General features: G+C 39.5%; 1 protein-coding gene across 11 annotated transcripts in view; it reads left to right on the top strand.

The window, feature by feature from the left end:
- GPHN (gephyrin) overlaps positions 1 to 16358 on the top strand; it is a 281858-nt gene that overhangs the window by 73603 nt on the left and 191897 nt on the right. For 8 of the 11 annotated variants that reach the window (XM_082761973.1, XM_082761966.1, XM_082761976.1 and 5 more), the window contains exon 2: positions 10029 to 10107. In XM_082761973.1, coding sequence (XP_082618099.1) covers positions 10029 to 10107 — 79 coding nt within the window. Of the gene's footprint in view, positions 1 to 10028; positions 10162 to 16358 lie in introns of those variants that run through there. The other 3 variants (XM_082761974.1, XM_082761971.1, XM_082761975.1) reach the window with 2 other exon arrangements.

The following is a 16358-nucleotide window of genomic DNA, read 5'->3' as shown; positions in this document are numbered from 1 at the left end:
TTATCTTTTAAAATCATTGTTTTAAAGTACATAAAGAAAACTATCTGGTGATAGTTGCTTTTTAAACAAGCTCTAGGACTTGCATTAATTCAGAAGTGAGTGAGTGGAAGGGAAGACTGGGCACTGAGGCCCTGGGGAGCGAGGATTACCCAAGTACCAGCAGGTCTGTTTGCATTCACCTGGGCAGCAACGCAAAGCCACGTTGTTGTATGCCGTAATGTGAAGTGTGGCTTCTTAAATCATGTCACTGACTGTGCAAGCCTGAGCTCACAGGCCTGTAAGAAGCTGTCAGTGTTCTGGGGACAGAAGAAATGGAGAGGTCACGGGAGGGGTTTATGTAAGAAACACGCAGTGTTTGTGGATAAAACGTGTCATTCTGAAATTGAAGTCGAGTTTTTCTTGTAATGATTGTGTTTTTTAAGCTGGCACAATGATGTGCAATGTGTTAGCACAGGCATACTTGACAAAGTGCATCTAGCTGAGATTGATTATAGACTTGATTAGGGCACATTGCAACCAAGAATCCATGTAAGCTGCGTAACTGTGCCTGGATAAATGCTGTGAATTGTTTCAGATGTTGTTAAGTAAGAAAATAAACGTGTTTTGCAAATCTAAATAAAATACGAGAAAACTAAGATTAGGGATAAGAATTTTATGGTTTTTAGAGTAATGACAAAAACTCTCAGGCATCCATTAAAGAAATAAGCAAAGCTGAAAATCAAGACCTCCCTGTAAGGACTGCCATTTAAAGGAGCGGTTCTTGTCATCTCTTTACGTACAGCTGCTGCAGCCTGGGATAGGACTAATGGTGTCAGAGGAGTCCAAAAGGAGGTGTTACTCCTCAAAAAGACTTAGGTGTTTTTCTTTCTTTAGTGTGGTTGTTTGTTTGTAAGTCTTCTCTTGCCCTCTCTTCCATGTGCTGACTTCCTTTTTGTGGTTTACAGCCAAGGAAGGTGAAGCAAAAACTTCATATTGGAAGTGGTTGCTGAAAAAAACTTACTTCCAATGAAAAGTAATGGGGTCCAAAAGGAAGCATGCCATCACAAATTTAATACTCATAGCTGCAAGGAATTTACATTTTTATTGGGTGCAAACAAATAGAGGTATTGATAACATGACATCTCCAAAGATTTGAATGTCCTTGATGGCTTGAGGTTTTCCTTCTGAAATTCACCTCATTACTGCAGAGCAGATAGTGTGGTTGAGTTAAACCTCAGGCTTGTTAGACATGAAATGAATATTAGATTAAAACCCAAGACAAAATCTAAAGCCTAAGGCCACACAAATATTGTGAAATTTAAATGATAAATCATTCAAAAGAGCTGTAATCTACTAGACTAGTGGATACACAGAAAAAACGGCTCATTTAATTGCTGTTAGAAAATGTGAGAAACCTTGGCAAGGGAAGGAGGGGCTTTAGAGTTTCATAGTCGTAAGAGAAGTTTCAACATAAATTTTCCAGCATTAGCAAACTTGGTGTAGGTACCCTCATGTTGAAGAATAATTCCTGTCATCTAATCTATTCCTGAGTCTGTTGGGCACCAGCTTGTACAGTTTCCTTGCCCTCACTGTTCTTAGAGAAAGAGTATTCATGAGGTTTCACCCCCTATCTCATGGAACATTTGTTTTATTTCTTAAAATATTCTTTCCTTTTTTTTTTTTTTTTTTTTTTCCCTGTGCAACACTATCCTTTATTACTTCTCCTTCTGTTTTTATTTTGCTGATGTATTTATATAAACACATCAGCTTCAACCATATCATGGTTTCATTTTGTGAACCTAATCAAGAAGGCTCTTTTCATCTCCTTTAAGATGTCCTTCTCTTCTTCATCACTGTAGTAGCCCTCCTTTAATTTCGCTTACAGGTGAAGTTACTGATTCCCTATGTTTTTCTGTAAAAAAAAAAAAAAAAGTTTGTATTGATTCCCTTTTTTCATGTCTAAATGTATTCCTGCTTTATGATCACCCCATTTTTCACAAGGTCATCTGAACATTTCTCTCCTTGTTTTTCTGGGAGATGATCTCCTTTATGATCTCCTTTATCTTCTACTATATAGTAGTAGTTCTTTGTCAGTCTTTGTCAATCTTTGGCATTTTGTAGTACTTCATCTGAAGGGCAGGGAAAGAAGACTTGCTCTGCTCTGTGATCCAATGAAGTGTGGCTTGAAGAGCTCACTATGGAATATCCTGATGGATGTCTTCTTGAAAATATACTTTTACTTAATGTAGTTATACTTTGAAGTTCCCTGTATTTCAGTGTATCTCAAAACTATGAAAAACAAAGCAGATGACAGATGCAGTCGTCATGTGTGAATGCCAGACGTATGCAGGGAGTCCAGCTAATCCTTGCAGTCCTTCTGTATTTTAGGTTTGTGAAATGACAGCTGATAAATAGTTTGTCTGCTGTGCCAACCTCGATCTGGTCAGACAGGATACGGATGGATGTATTGTGTTGGGGTTTGCTGATGGGTCAGAGAACACTTCCGTTGGATGGATTTTGGTGAATGGGATTAACCAGGTTAATATAAGCGTGTTCTTGCTCTTGTCTGTTGAGAAGTTTTGTTTGGGAGTAAATTGTAATACATGAGTTGAAATCAGATCTAGTCTTGATATGATAGCTAGTTCTGACTGCCCGGTGAAAATGAGCATTACTACTACGTGGAAGTTACTGGGTTGCTTTTTTATTTCAAACAGGTGAGTCTCGGCAGTGTAATGTCTTTCACCCACGAGGTCCGTTTGATAGCTTAGAGAAGCAGCATTTATCTCCCTTGGTTTTCCCATCACATTTTTACGTTGCTCCGTATGATAAAGATTCCCACCAGCAGGTAGCGGGTTCTTAGGGAACCAGGCTGCATTATTTTTGCTACTCACAGACAACATATTTTCTTAGCAGTTCCAAGCATTTGCAATTTGCGTACAGACTAGCAGTTCTGTTCATTCTGTAAAAACGTCACAAAGATTTGTGTGCAGATATGCAAGTAGTAAAAGTGCTGCTCGTATAATTAATTGGCTGTCTTCAGCAATAGATCTGGTGAAGGTGCTACAAAATTTCTGTAATGTGCCATCTGTTTTATCTGTGTTTTTTGGCTGACGTGCAGTCACTCGAAAAAAAGAATGGCAGTAGCAGAGAAAGAGGGTTCAAGCAGGATATTTATCTCTGATGTTACTGATTGTGGAACAGGCGAGGTGCCTGAAAAAGCATTTGAATGGTAAGAGCATCCATCTTTACATTCATAAAGTATGCCTATAGGACAGCAGTTCTCTGTCTGCAGGAGACTAGGCTTTTAAAAAGAGATGTTCTGAGGTCTGAGAAAAAAAAAAAAAAAGTTACCTTTTCACATCCTAAAACCTAAGCTTCTTTAGCAGTCTTTGTTGTTAGCACTCTGTTTTGAAGTCTACCATATGTGCAACTATGATAGGTAAAAGTGGGTGCTTGCTACAGTGTGTGTGATAGGGCCTCTAAAAGCAAATTATTTGAATCCCGTTCAAATAACCACCTAAATCTGAAATGAGACTTCTGAATGTTTTATTGCAAGCAAAACCAGACTAGAATACAATGCTGTGCCAGACCAGTACTGTCCATGGCACCCCAAATATATTGAATACTTATTGTATTTTCTCAGCTGCTGAATGAATTCAGCATTAAAAAAAAACACCCTAAACATATAAATGATCGTACAAAAAGAAGGGTAAGGGAGAGAGTTCTGTTACAGAAAATCTGCCAAAAAAATCAATACTGCTACAGACAGATTGCTACAGACAGATGAAGTCCTGCTAAAAAGAACTGAGCTTATCACTAAGAGATCTTACCACTAAAAGACAGAAATGTAAGAAATTGATATGTAATACTTCAATGTATACTATTAAATGTTGTAATGTCTATGTATTTTCAGAAGTAATAGTACATCTCAATTATCAATTATTATCCTTTTGAGTGAAGTATTTTCATTGTCGGGATGATTTTTATCAAGGGGTAACCACAACTAGTCTAAAAACAGTTCTGGTTTGTGAAAACCAAGAGGGAAATCTGGAAGATTATAATAGTTTTGAGTTTACTAGAATTGTGTCTTTTGGTATCAGGGGAAGCAAACGTTGTAATGAATTTTATACTATAAGATAGCTGTTAATTTTTTGAAGTAACAGTTGTATTTTTTCTAAAGCACGTTGTCGTGGTTCCACTCGAGTGGGCAGCCGAGCTCCACCGCAGCCACTCTCTCACTCCCCCTCCTCAAAGAGAAATGGGGAGAAAATATGTGAAAAGGGCTCAAAGGTTGAGATAAGGACGAGAAGATCACGCATAATTACTGTAGTGGGCAAAACAGACTCGGCATAGGGAGACAGTAAGATTTATTGCTTATTACTAACAAGCTAGAGAAGTGAGAAACAAAGGAAAGAAACCAAAAGCACCTTCCCCCCATCCACTCTCTTCCACCTCCTCCCCCTGAGCGGCGCAGGGGAACGGGGGAATGGGGGCTATGGTCAGTCTACAGCGCTTCTTCTCTGCCGCTCCTTCTCGGTCACTCTCGTCCCCTGTGCTGTGGGATCCCACCCACGGGGTGCAGTCCTTGATGAACTGATCCGGCGTGGGCTTCCCACAGGCAGCAGCTCTTCCAGAACTGCTCCAGATATGGGTCCGTACCACGGGGTCCATCCCTCAGGAGAAAACTGCCCCAACCAGGCTCCCCCACGGGCAGCAGCTCCTGCCAGGTCACCTGCTCCTGCGTGGGCTCCTCTCCACGGGCTACAGGTCCGGCCCAGAATCTGCTCCGGCAGGGGTCTTCCACAGGCGGCAGCCTCCATCGTTGCAGGTCCACCTGCTCCACCATGGTACTCCATGGGCTGCAGGGGGACATCCTGCTTCACCATGGTCCTCACCACAGGCCGCAGGGGACTTCTGCTCCGGCGCCTGGAGCACCTCTCCCCCTCCTTCACTGACCTTGGCACCTGCAAGGCTGTTTCTCGCTCCCTTCACTCTCCCAGCTGCTGTGTGGCGCAGCGTTTTTTTTTTTTCCTGTCTTAAATATGCTCTCACAGAGGTGCAAAGCAACATTGCTTATTGGCTCAGCTCTGGAAAACAGTGGGGCGCTTCCCAAACATGGGGCAGCTTCTAGATCCTTCTCACAGAAACCACCCCTATAGCCCCCTGCTACCAAAACCTTGCCACGTAAACCCACTACACATGTGATATGAAAATGACCACTGACAGCTGTAGCTATGGAAGTGCTTTGCTCTAAAGAGGTCTCTTTCATTTTTTGGGAGGATGCTGTGTGGGTTAAGTTTTAAAGGGCTATCTTATTTTAAAATCGTTGGACATGTGGAAAAAAAAATCTGGTGAAGTTCACAACTTATATCCTGCCTCCACTTGAAGAAAATATTAGTTTACCTTCAGAGTTAACAGCTTTTTTCTACTTTGAAAACCATCAGGCTAATAATTCATTTTCCTTTAATATGGTTTCATTTAAAACTTTTAAGGAAAGAAAAGGGCAAAAATGATATGGGCATATTTAGAAGTTCACAAATGTCAAGTGGGAAGGTCTCATAACCATTGTAAACTGTTTTTTTTTGCACATTAGAGTGTGAATGGTGATTTTAACCTTTTCATACAGGATTTTGTACACTGTGTAATTACCAGGTGAGAACTAAATTCCCGTACTGGCTTCTCATTTGCATTACTCCTCAGCATAAGGCTGGACTGTGGTCAGAAACTGAACCTCAGCAATGGAAACTAGGAGGTGAATTTAGGAGGAAAGTTGGGAGAATTGGAGCTATTGCTAAAACCTCTTCATTCCTTTTGGTACCTTTAGCAAGTCACTTTGAAGTCGAATTGTTGCATGGAAGTTTACAGACCTCTCCTTAGTGTGATGTTTTTCAGACCATATTTTTCCATGATAGGAGAGAAATCAGTCTATGCCTCTAATATGCATTGTATGTGCTCCGTGCATTTTAGGGAGCTTTTTTAATTCTCATTTCTCCTTGTCTGTAAGAAGGTACGTGGGGGGGCTGTAATACAGATCAGAAGCTAAGCCACGTAGCATGTGTGTACGTGTTCAGAGGGGAACAGCTAGCAATTCTGTATCTCTACATAAAATGTGTACTCAACATTGTTTAAAATAACAACTTACCCTTCTGGGGTTTTAAAAACCCACCACACATTAAACTTTGGAAGAAGGCAGTAAAATCCTGTTCATGCAAGTCTCCTACTGAAGTCTCTCTGATTGCACTTTAAACACAAGAAGCTGGGTATGTCCTTTGTGTGTGTCGTACAATTTGTGGCAGTGATGCAGTTTCCTTCTGCCTTTTCTTCTCCTAGACCTGAAAGTGCCATTGATCATGCCAGATCATTCTGACCTTTCTGCCATACCATCAAACACAGTTTCACATAAAGTCCTGTTCAAAATAAAAGGCTTGCATTTCAATTCAATATTTCAGAGTATACCCACTTTTAAAAAAGATCCATTGTTGATTTACAGTTTCCCAGGCAGTGAGAAATACTTTAAGAATTCTGTTTTATTGTTTCAATCCTTTGTTTACTGTGAAAACTTGTTGTTTTCCCTGTGCTAGAGTTTGCAAGGATGTGAGGGAGTGTGACTGTGCTTGTACGCAGGTCAGTGAAGTACTCTGAAGTGTTCCTGTGAGAGCTGTTAGTCCAACGTCGTTCCACTGAATTATTTCCTTTCACTGGAAACTCTCCCATTGCTACCAATTCTAGTGATTTAGCTGGCAATTATACTCAAATGTTAGTTCTCAGGTGTTTGTGATATTTTTTTTTTTTGGCTTTTTTTATTTTTTATTGATAAATATTAACCAAATTGTTGGAACGTCTTGATTCTTAAAAGTAGGTTTGAGATTTTTAATATTTATCTGAGGTATCAGTGTTTTCTGATTCTGGCTACAACACTAGGCTAAAAAGAGGCTTGCTTGCAAATTCGCAGCTTCTCAATGTTTTGACTACTACAAAATGAGGAGATAGAGTTGAGGCTGTTTTCAGTGTCCAGATATTTGACTTGAGCTAGTCTTTTTAGCAAATGCTGGTAATGCTTAATTTTGCTAACTAGAGGAAGGCTTTGAGGTTTTCAACTTCATTCATAAAAATGGCATTATAATATTAGGGTTGAGTTTAGACAAATAAGACAAAGCTTCTGGCAAATCTGGGCCTTCATTTTAAACATTTATTTCAAACACATCTTGTTTTATGAACTGCTTGAATTATATGCAGACAAATAACAGACAGTTTTACTGATGAAATACTTTTATATTGTTATTCTTTATTTTCCTTTTTAAGAAAAGTTTTAGAATAATTGTGATAGCATCTTCTGTTGTAGTTGTGATTACTTCCAATAGGGAGATTTGGAGGAGACGGTAGAAAAATGCATCACGTTTAGATCAAATATTTCACAGAATCACAGAATCATTTAGGGTGGAAGAGACCTCCAAGATCACCTCGTCCAACCTCTGACCTAACACTGACCAGTCCTCCACTAAACCATATCACTAAGCTCTAAATCTGAGTGTCTTTTAAAGAAAGACCCTCCAGGGATGGCGACTCCACCACCTCCCTGGGCAGCCCATTTCAATGTCTCACAACCCTTTCGGTAAAGAAGTTTTTCCTAATATCCAACCTAAAACTCGCCTGGCACGACTTTAGCCCATTCCTCCTCATCCTGTCACCAGGCATGTGGGAGAATAGACCAACCCCCACCTCGCTACAGCCTCCTTTAATGTACCTACTGAGAGCGATAAGGTCGCCCCTGAGCCTCCTCCTCTCCAGGCTAAACAACCCAGCTCCCTCAGCCACTCCTCCTAAGACTTGCTCTCCAGGCCTCTCATCAGCTTTGTTGCCCTTTTCTGGACTCGCTCCAGCACCTCCATGTCCTTCTAGTAGCAAGAGGCCCAAAACTGAACACAGTACTCGAGGTGCGGCCTCACCAGAGCCGAGTACAGGGGGACAATCACTTCCCTAGCCCTGCTGGCCACACTGCTTCTGATACAAGCCAGGATGCTGTTGGCCTTTTATTTAATGCGTTAGAAATGTTTGATCTGTCAGTAATGACCAAAACATGATCAACTATTGTTGCTGTTCACGCTGTGTGGTGTTGGCATAGGAGACGTCAGTACACCACTAGTGTCAGATTTAGGACCAGTCAGTAGGCAGGGCGTTCTGCTTCCTGTCTCGTTGCTGAACTTGACAAGAGACAAATACAGACTAATCCCCCTAGCTGTGGCTTTTTTTCTTCCATAAAATCTAGAGTGTAGGTTGTTTGCGAGTCTGCTGCTCCCTGACTTGCTCCTTTAGCTCAGCAGTTTGAGATTTTATATTCAAGACTCTTGGGTTCCATGAAGTAGTGGGCCTGGAAATGAAACATTTCTGAAGGCCCAGGACGTTCATGGGGAGCTTCCCTGGCAAGGTAAGTAGCTCCTGCTAGCACTACAGTTAAATTTCAGTTCAGTGTAGTGATTGTGAGTAAGTTGTCTCTGGAGGAAGAAGCCAGGAGTCCTGAACTTTGTTGGCACGAGCAGCTGCTGTAAGCCCGAGGCTGAGAGGTGATTACCTCAGTGCCTCCTCAGCGGCCTTGGGGGGGGGTGTCCTGGCGGCCTTGTTAGGCTCCCTGGCTGTTAGAGTGTTGAGGTGCCAAGCAGGTAAACTTGAATGTTACCAACATTTTACAAGTATGTCTGTTATTACTGTCATGTACTGTTAGCTGTCAGGCTGTGTGAGAGGACCCTCCCCGCCCCAGCCCTTTCTTTAGGAGCCCTGTCCTCCAACAGGCCGGCAGACTTCAGGCTCCTGAGGCGCATGGGCAGTGAGGATGCAAGCTGAGGGCTGGCCGGTACGAGCACTTGTGGTTTTGTAGTGAGTTGGTGGGGCTGTCACAGTGTGCATCGTACTCTGTGCAAATAAAGAGCATATTTTGGGAACAACGTGCATTTTTTCGGTGTTGATGATGCACATGAATACTCATAGATGTAAATTGGAGAGAGTATCGCAATTAGAGAGAAGTAGGAGCACGTGATTTTTGCAGATGATTTGAAATGCATTCCCTTTCGTCAACTGTAAGAGAGGCTGTGTTGCGTATCGGAAAGTGAGCAGTAGTGCATTTCTTCACAAGCTTCGCTTGGTCTGTCAGATTACTTTGCTAATTACAGAAAATTCATCTTTACACTGATTTTGCCATATCACAACCTCTGTGTTCATCAGAAAGTTCGAAGTAGTCAGAAATAAATATAACTCCTTTGAACTGAGGCTGATTTATTAGAGCATTTGTACCAGCACTTTCTTTCAACCTCTCAAATTGACTGTCACATTGAGAGAAATGAGCCCATGTGTGAACGGAGTACCTGTGCTAATACAGTTAGCAAAGAGAAAGGATTTGGAGTTTCAGGGGTGAATCGTATCATTTTTTTTACGTAGTGAAGAAAACAAAAACACACTAATATTCTTTTAGACTTTGTGAAATTTACTGTGTTGCAGTTTCCTTAATTGTTGCAGTAAATAAGGTTGCTTCATATGAACTTTGTAAGTTGATTATAAGCCATTTGGATAGTTTTTTGCTCTTAACTGTTTGTCTTGGCAATTGCTTATATTAAACATCTAACTCATGAACAATTGTAATCTACAATGTTAAACACATAGCAACTCACTGTCTCTGATTAGCTAAAGAATACAGAACCATGCATGATTAAGGATTCTCCTGTTATTTGTGTCAGTATCTGTGTATATTGTGCATCCAGGGTTGCTTTGGAGACTTCGTGTACATGCAGATGTAAAAGTACTAAGGATGCTAGGTTGAAGCTGCTTATTTTTATGTAATCTGTGATATATTGTTTATCACTTCCCATTCAGTTGACTTACCTTAAAATTAGGTGAAATGTTGCTGAAAATCAGACTTCCTATGTGAGTGTCAAATTACACACAACACCCAAAAAGATTATTAGTTAATCAACAGAGCCACATTTCATTCTTAAATTTCCACCTCTTTTGTTTCTCTGTTTTGTTTTGTTTTGTTTTAATTTTATTTCTATTTTTTTTAGTGAGTGACAGTTGCTTCAGGAACCTTGCCGAGGATCGTAGTGGGATAAACCTTAAAGATCTGGTCCAAGACCCTTCTTTGTGAGTATCTGGCTCTTATTGCTAAGCAAAGAAAAGCTTCTTCATGATATCATTGTGAGTAGTTTTGTCATTATATCAGTAGTATGATGTACACTTACTGCTTTGGTGATAATATGTTTGCCAAGTTGTGAGGCTTTAATACAGGCACATATTATTAAAACCATGTTTTCTATCTACTTCTGATCATGAGCTAACATCCAGTAAGCACATACAGTAAAGGGTATAAAGAGCAATCACCAGAGGAAAGAGATTGTATGTCCAAGTATTTCTGTGGAAGAACTATATGTACATTGTCACCCCTCTTTGTTGAAGTAGGAGCCACAAGGAGATTACTGGATAATTGTTATTGTCAGTTATCTTAATGTTAATTTTTTTTTTTTTTACTTTGTACCTGATTACATACAGCTGATACTCATTCCTTTTTCCACTACTTATTTTGATTCAAGTGTATGGATGATCTACTTTTTTACCGCATGGCAAGACTAGTGCTCTTCATCTGTGTGGTATCTTCCTCTAAAACAAAATTCTATCTCATGAGCTCTGAGCCAGACTTGAATTTTAGAAAACTTTTGTTTATTCTATTCAGTTAATTTTAGTACTGGCTGAAAATGTTCTTGCTAGTGTGCCCAAGTGTACCACCTGTTGTGGAGGGAAGGGAAGGAGAGGAAAAAAATCACATCTTTTTAACAGGAATAATAGTGCATTCATTCCTCAGTGAGTCCTAACATGATGGAGCCTGTATGGCAGCAGAGCACGTTTTTTAGCAGTGTTTGGGAAGTAGTAGAAAAGAAGGCATATTTGACATCTTATTTCATTTACAGGTGATTTTTAGTAATTGAAGTGAATGCAGAATGTTTTGTCACATTGACACAGATAAACGGCATTATGCATGTATACATGCATTATTGGGAAACTTTTATGTAGTATATTTAATATATCATAATTTATGCTTCCAAAATGATAGAGGTACAGGGGACAAGTAGAATTGTTGCTTGAGATTCACAGAATGAATGAAAGAAGAATTTTTATAGAATTTACTAAATTTTAAGTGTCAAAATTGAAGGACTTCATTTTTAACCTGAATTTGTCTTTGAGGTGTTTTATTTTCCCATTGATAATTGTATGTGTTGTTTTGAGCTGCAAGTAAGCTTATATGCAGCACACAGTTTTGGTTTTGCACCTGTGGAGATTACCTTCAGAAAGTTACTTTTGTTGCATTTGGTGTAGAATGATTCTCCATGCCATTTACAGAAAGTGATGAAATCTTCCAGTTTCCTGCCCTGAACATAATTTACATGAAGATTGCAATATATTATTATAATCTTTAAAATAAAATAAATGGATTTCTGTTGCTTATGACATAGAAGTGTAAGTGACTGCAAAGTACCCCTTTTTATCACTGACTTTGAAAGATTGGATACAGTCAAAAACTTCCATTAGTTATCAAGGACTGTTATGACATTTCTATTGTGTGACAGGAAATAATGCAAGAAAAGTCGGCTTCTTTCTGCCTAATGATAGGACTATATATACTTGGTTTTGTCTTTCCAAATTGACATTCTTGCAGTTTTAGGACTGAGTGCCTATTAAGAGTTCTTGCAAGATGTTGTAATTGTGTGAATGAGTCTTCAAATACAAAGAAGTAATCCCACATTTAAGGCTGTATTATTCAGCCCAGCCTTCTGTATCTGACTTTAAGGTGTCATGGTTTCTGAATCCTTCATGGTGCACGAGAAATGCAAAAGGATAATATGGGGCTGAAGAATGACTGTCAGTCAAAGAGATGTTTTAACCTTTTCTGAAATAAAATAAAGTTTATTTTAAGACTTCAGAGTATTTGGCTAAAATTTTCACCTGCAGTGGTTAAATAACAAAATAACATTTAGTTCATCCTCTTTGACAGTTTAATATCTACAGTTTAGGATTTCTTTGGTGCTCATTCACTCTGACTGTAGATCAACTGCCTCTTTTCTTTGTAATCTGATATATCTCATACCAACATCAGATTTACATAAAAAAAAATCTGGTGCTCTCTCTGTGAAGGCCTCTGTCACTTGAAAGGTTTGGAGTACATTTGTAATGTGTGACACCAATAAAGTAGTTTAACAAAGAGAGTGCAAAAGTTTCTAGGTTCATTAGCATATAAATACTTGATTGGCGTATACATTTAACAGGAGTTCACATTAAGAGCAGATAGGCTTGCAGTCAGGGTAGAAATACAGTGTAATACACCTAGAGCATGGTATCAAAAAAAGTTTGTGTTTTTCTCTTAGGATGGTTTGATACATCATATAAAATACATTTTTGAATAGTGTTCATCTCTTGTGAGATTTAGCTCTTTGTTACAGTTTTCCAAACTGTATTGGCATCTCCCTTGTTTGTCACTTCTAGCTCTATCACAGACAGAATTTCTCTTCTGTTATTGCAGAAAGCTGTCAAATGGATTCTTTTTCTGCAGGGCTGGAAGTGTGGCTTTACATTGAAATGAGTCTCTGCACTGATAGCATTGTAGGGTTTTTGGATTAGTGTCTGATTTATATCAAGTGTGCTTAATTATCAGGGCAGTTTTTTTTCTCCAATTGATTTCCGAGCTAGAACTGTCTGGACTTTGTAAACCTGATCTGCTTTCAATTCTGTCATCCTGGGTAATAAAGGCTCTGCTGCCCAAATTAGGAGACTGAGTCTCTCTGTCAGTGAAAATAGAAATGCTGCTTAAGAAAAAAAAAAGCAAACCTATCAAATAAACATAAAATGTGGAGTTACTGAGTCACTGTGGGAGGAGGAAGCATGCAACAACACTACACTTAAATCTCATTTTGTAGTTAATTACAGAAAAGTTGAATTTCAACAAAAAGTTGATTAGAAGCTCAACTGGAAAGCTCATTTGAGAGTTCACTGCTATTCTTTATTCATTGCATAAGCTGATGTTGCTGTATACAACAGCCAGTTTAGGAAACAAAACTTTAAGATACGGAGGTGTGTAGGAGAACAGCAAGAGAAGACGAAGTGCGGTGCGTGACATGTTATTTCATTTAGAGAACAACACTGGAAAAGATAAAGTAAAAATTGCCTACAGAATATACAAATTATTAGAGATTGTTTTTGGGGGACTGATGAGGAAGAACTAGTTCACTTTGTAGCAGATGAGATTGGATAGTTAGAAAATAATTCTAAATGTCAGGATGGTAAAGAAACTAGAATCTATTTCTGAGACTGTCAGGGAAAGCTGTGCAGATCACAGTCTCTGTATATCTGATGTTATGTATGTGTAGAGAAGGAAGGAAGGAAGGGCAATTTTCTTCCTTTCTTCTATTAAAAAGGAGTGCTTTCTGGTAGCTTAGAATCAGCACAGTTACAAAAACCAGGTAGAACTTAGTATGATTGCTGTATAGGTAAGTTCACATTGGTACGAGCATTCAACATTCTGATTTGGCTTAGATGATGCATGCACTCCAGCCCTTTCTCCCATACAAGTAACACAAAAAGATATTTAAAATTTTGTATTACAGAAGGGGAGCTTTACCTACATGAGAAGACGATTGGTGTCTTTCCATGAATGGTCCTAGACGGCAGAGCTGCAGACAGGCAGCGTAATTGTAGGAAGTAGACTGCTTGTTCTTACATGATGGAGCAGATGTTCTTCAAACTATGTTGGGTTGAGGTAAAATGCAGTGGAACAGCCTAAGATGCTAGCAAAGTCATGATCTTGTGGGGAGATCCTTGAGGCTTTGTAGCAAGGCAGAATTCCTCAAGCTGGTGCTCAAGTAAAGACAGAAAGTTGAGCAGTTCACTTTGTTCCTTGCTTAGGAGCAGGCTGAACGCTGCCCTCTTTCTTCCACTCCTTCTGAGCAGTGGGGATGGAGAAGAGAAATGGGCTAGACAGCATTCAGTATGGCCTCCTGAAATTCCTCCTAGGTTCCTTACTACTAAATTTCTTCTAACTGTAAGTTACTTCAGATGCATCTCTGAGGCATGAACCATCAGATCGTTAGAGGATTAGGTTTATACCTCCACCTACTTCAAGCAGAAAATCCAGGTGTAGACTTTGCCAAGTTATAGCTCTTTTGGTCACTTTATGAGATGCTCCTTTCAGCTGTAGCCTATATGTAGACACACAGTTTATAAAATACTTGTCTGTGCAAAAAGGAGGATGCTTTTAAACTTCCTGTGCGCTTCAGTAACTGCTGCCACACATATTCACTGATATGCATTTGTTTTAGGAACATCTTAAGAGATTCTTTGAGATGAACAAGATCTAAGAGATCCTGAATAATTTCCTTCCTTCTAGGCAAACTGACATCGCATCTGAACTGTGTTTCATATCTCCTTCGGATTAGATGACTTTAATGAAAAGATGGGATATAAGACAAAAAAGGGAAAAATAGGTAACTTCAGACAGGAGATCCGAAGTTGTTTTCATGCCTATGTACTGCAGAAACTTTTTGGTTTTTTTTTGCTTTTGTAAAAGCTGTGAGAAGCAAATGTTATTCACCCTCCATGTAACTGTATTAGAAAGACAACCAAAACGTTAATAATCCAGGAGTTTAACAGGTCTGTGTCAGAAACTCCTAGATGAACACTGAATTCCATTTGTCCATGGGAGAACACAAATCTTACAGAAGTCTTTGTCACTGGCTTGTTGTACCTAGTTTCTCCTCACATGAAATACATCTTTTGGAACGAATTATGAGAGTATTAGAAGTTGTCACTCAATCTTAATGACTGAGAGCCAGTCCTCCGAAGATGAAGAAAGGAATTCTTGAAGAACTCTGATCATTTATCTCACTGAAGACATAAGCTGTGCTGTGGGTTGGAGACCTGATAAATACAGTGTTAAGTCTGTGGATGTAAAATTTGACAGTGTCTTCACTTGAAGAAAGCTGTCTAGCAGTTGATGATTTTTACCCGCAACTGTATGAACAAGTCCCCAAGTGTTTCCTACAATGTTTCATAAGGGACTCGCTGTTTAGGCATACTGATTATTTGAGAGAAAACCACTCTTCAGATCTTTTTTATTACACTTCAAGAAAACAATTTTCTCAATATACAAGTGTCCTTGGCAGTTTGTAGCAAAAATTGCTCGTGTTGCATGCATTTTTTCTACGGCTCTTTAGGCTTAATGGCTTATAAACCTATAGCAATGCCTAATCCATCTGAAGCAAAACCTTTGCAGTCTGTGGCAAAGCAAATGTCACAAAAATACCTACCTTTCTTAAGCACTTAGTAACTTTCAACTACTTATTTTTTACAGCTTGCCCCAAAGGAGTCTTCTCTAACCTCTTTAAAGGTCTAAGTCAGTTTTATCTACAAATAGTAGCTACGTGCACGAGAAACTTGTCTGCTGTCCTCATATGGTTTCCAAATTCTGCAAAAGAATTTTCTTCTGTTTACTGCAGCAGCGCTCTGCAGTAGCCTGCAATTCAGAATTTGCTGAGCTGATCAAGGAGCTGAAGAAGTTGCTGCGGAAGCAGAGGCTGTGCAGCCCCGGTGCTGAGACTGGCCAGGGAGGTGTTGCTGCGAGGAGCGGGTTGTTGCCTCCCTGCCATGGGCTCATCCCTTCTCTGCTGGCTCTGCCCGAAGTGCTGTAGCCTAGGGCCTTTCCCTAAATGTGTTTGGGGAACTCCTGTGCTTGTGGGATCTGTGACCGGTCATCTTTTGTGTAATGAGAAGGTTTTTAATCAAATGGATTTCTCTTTAATGGAGCTGTCTGAAGAAATGTTTCTTTTCTCTGATTTGTTCTGAAACCAAGTTATAAATGGATAAGTGTTGTTTGTTGGAACAAACAGATCAGCAGCAGTTAGGGAGATGTACTGTCTTCTTCATATGCAGAAGATTTGGTACTGCTTCCACAGATTAAAAACACTAGAATGGTTCACCTTAACTAAGAAATAACTCGTGGTGGAGGTACACAGAATGAATAGCAAAAAAAAAAAAAAAAAAAAAAAAGCCAAAGAGACAGCTATTCACTGTGTAGTTCAAAAATTGTGACAGGAGGAACTTCAGACAACAGGTTTAAAATGACTAAATGTCCATACTTACTCAAGTGGATCAGAACTGAATATTTCATAATTGAGGTAACATCATGTGGAAGCCTGGAGTAGAGATGATAGATAAAAAAAAAGGGATTCGATTGATGTGCCTACTGTAGCTATTAATCATGCACATGCAAAGCTCCTGATCTGAAGATGGCAACAGGCAGGAAGTGTGTACCAGAGGACAGGTAATGCCCCATGTTGTATTTATTCCCTAAG

Source organism: Aythya marila (genome assembly GCF_965140915.1).
Source record: "Aythya marila genome assembly, chromosome: 5".
Taxonomy (NCBI): Eukaryota; Metazoa; Chordata; class Aves; order Anseriformes; family Anatidae; genus Aythya; species Aythya marila.
Note: the sequence above shows the minus strand (reverse complement) of the source record. Positions and strands in the feature narration are given on the sequence as shown.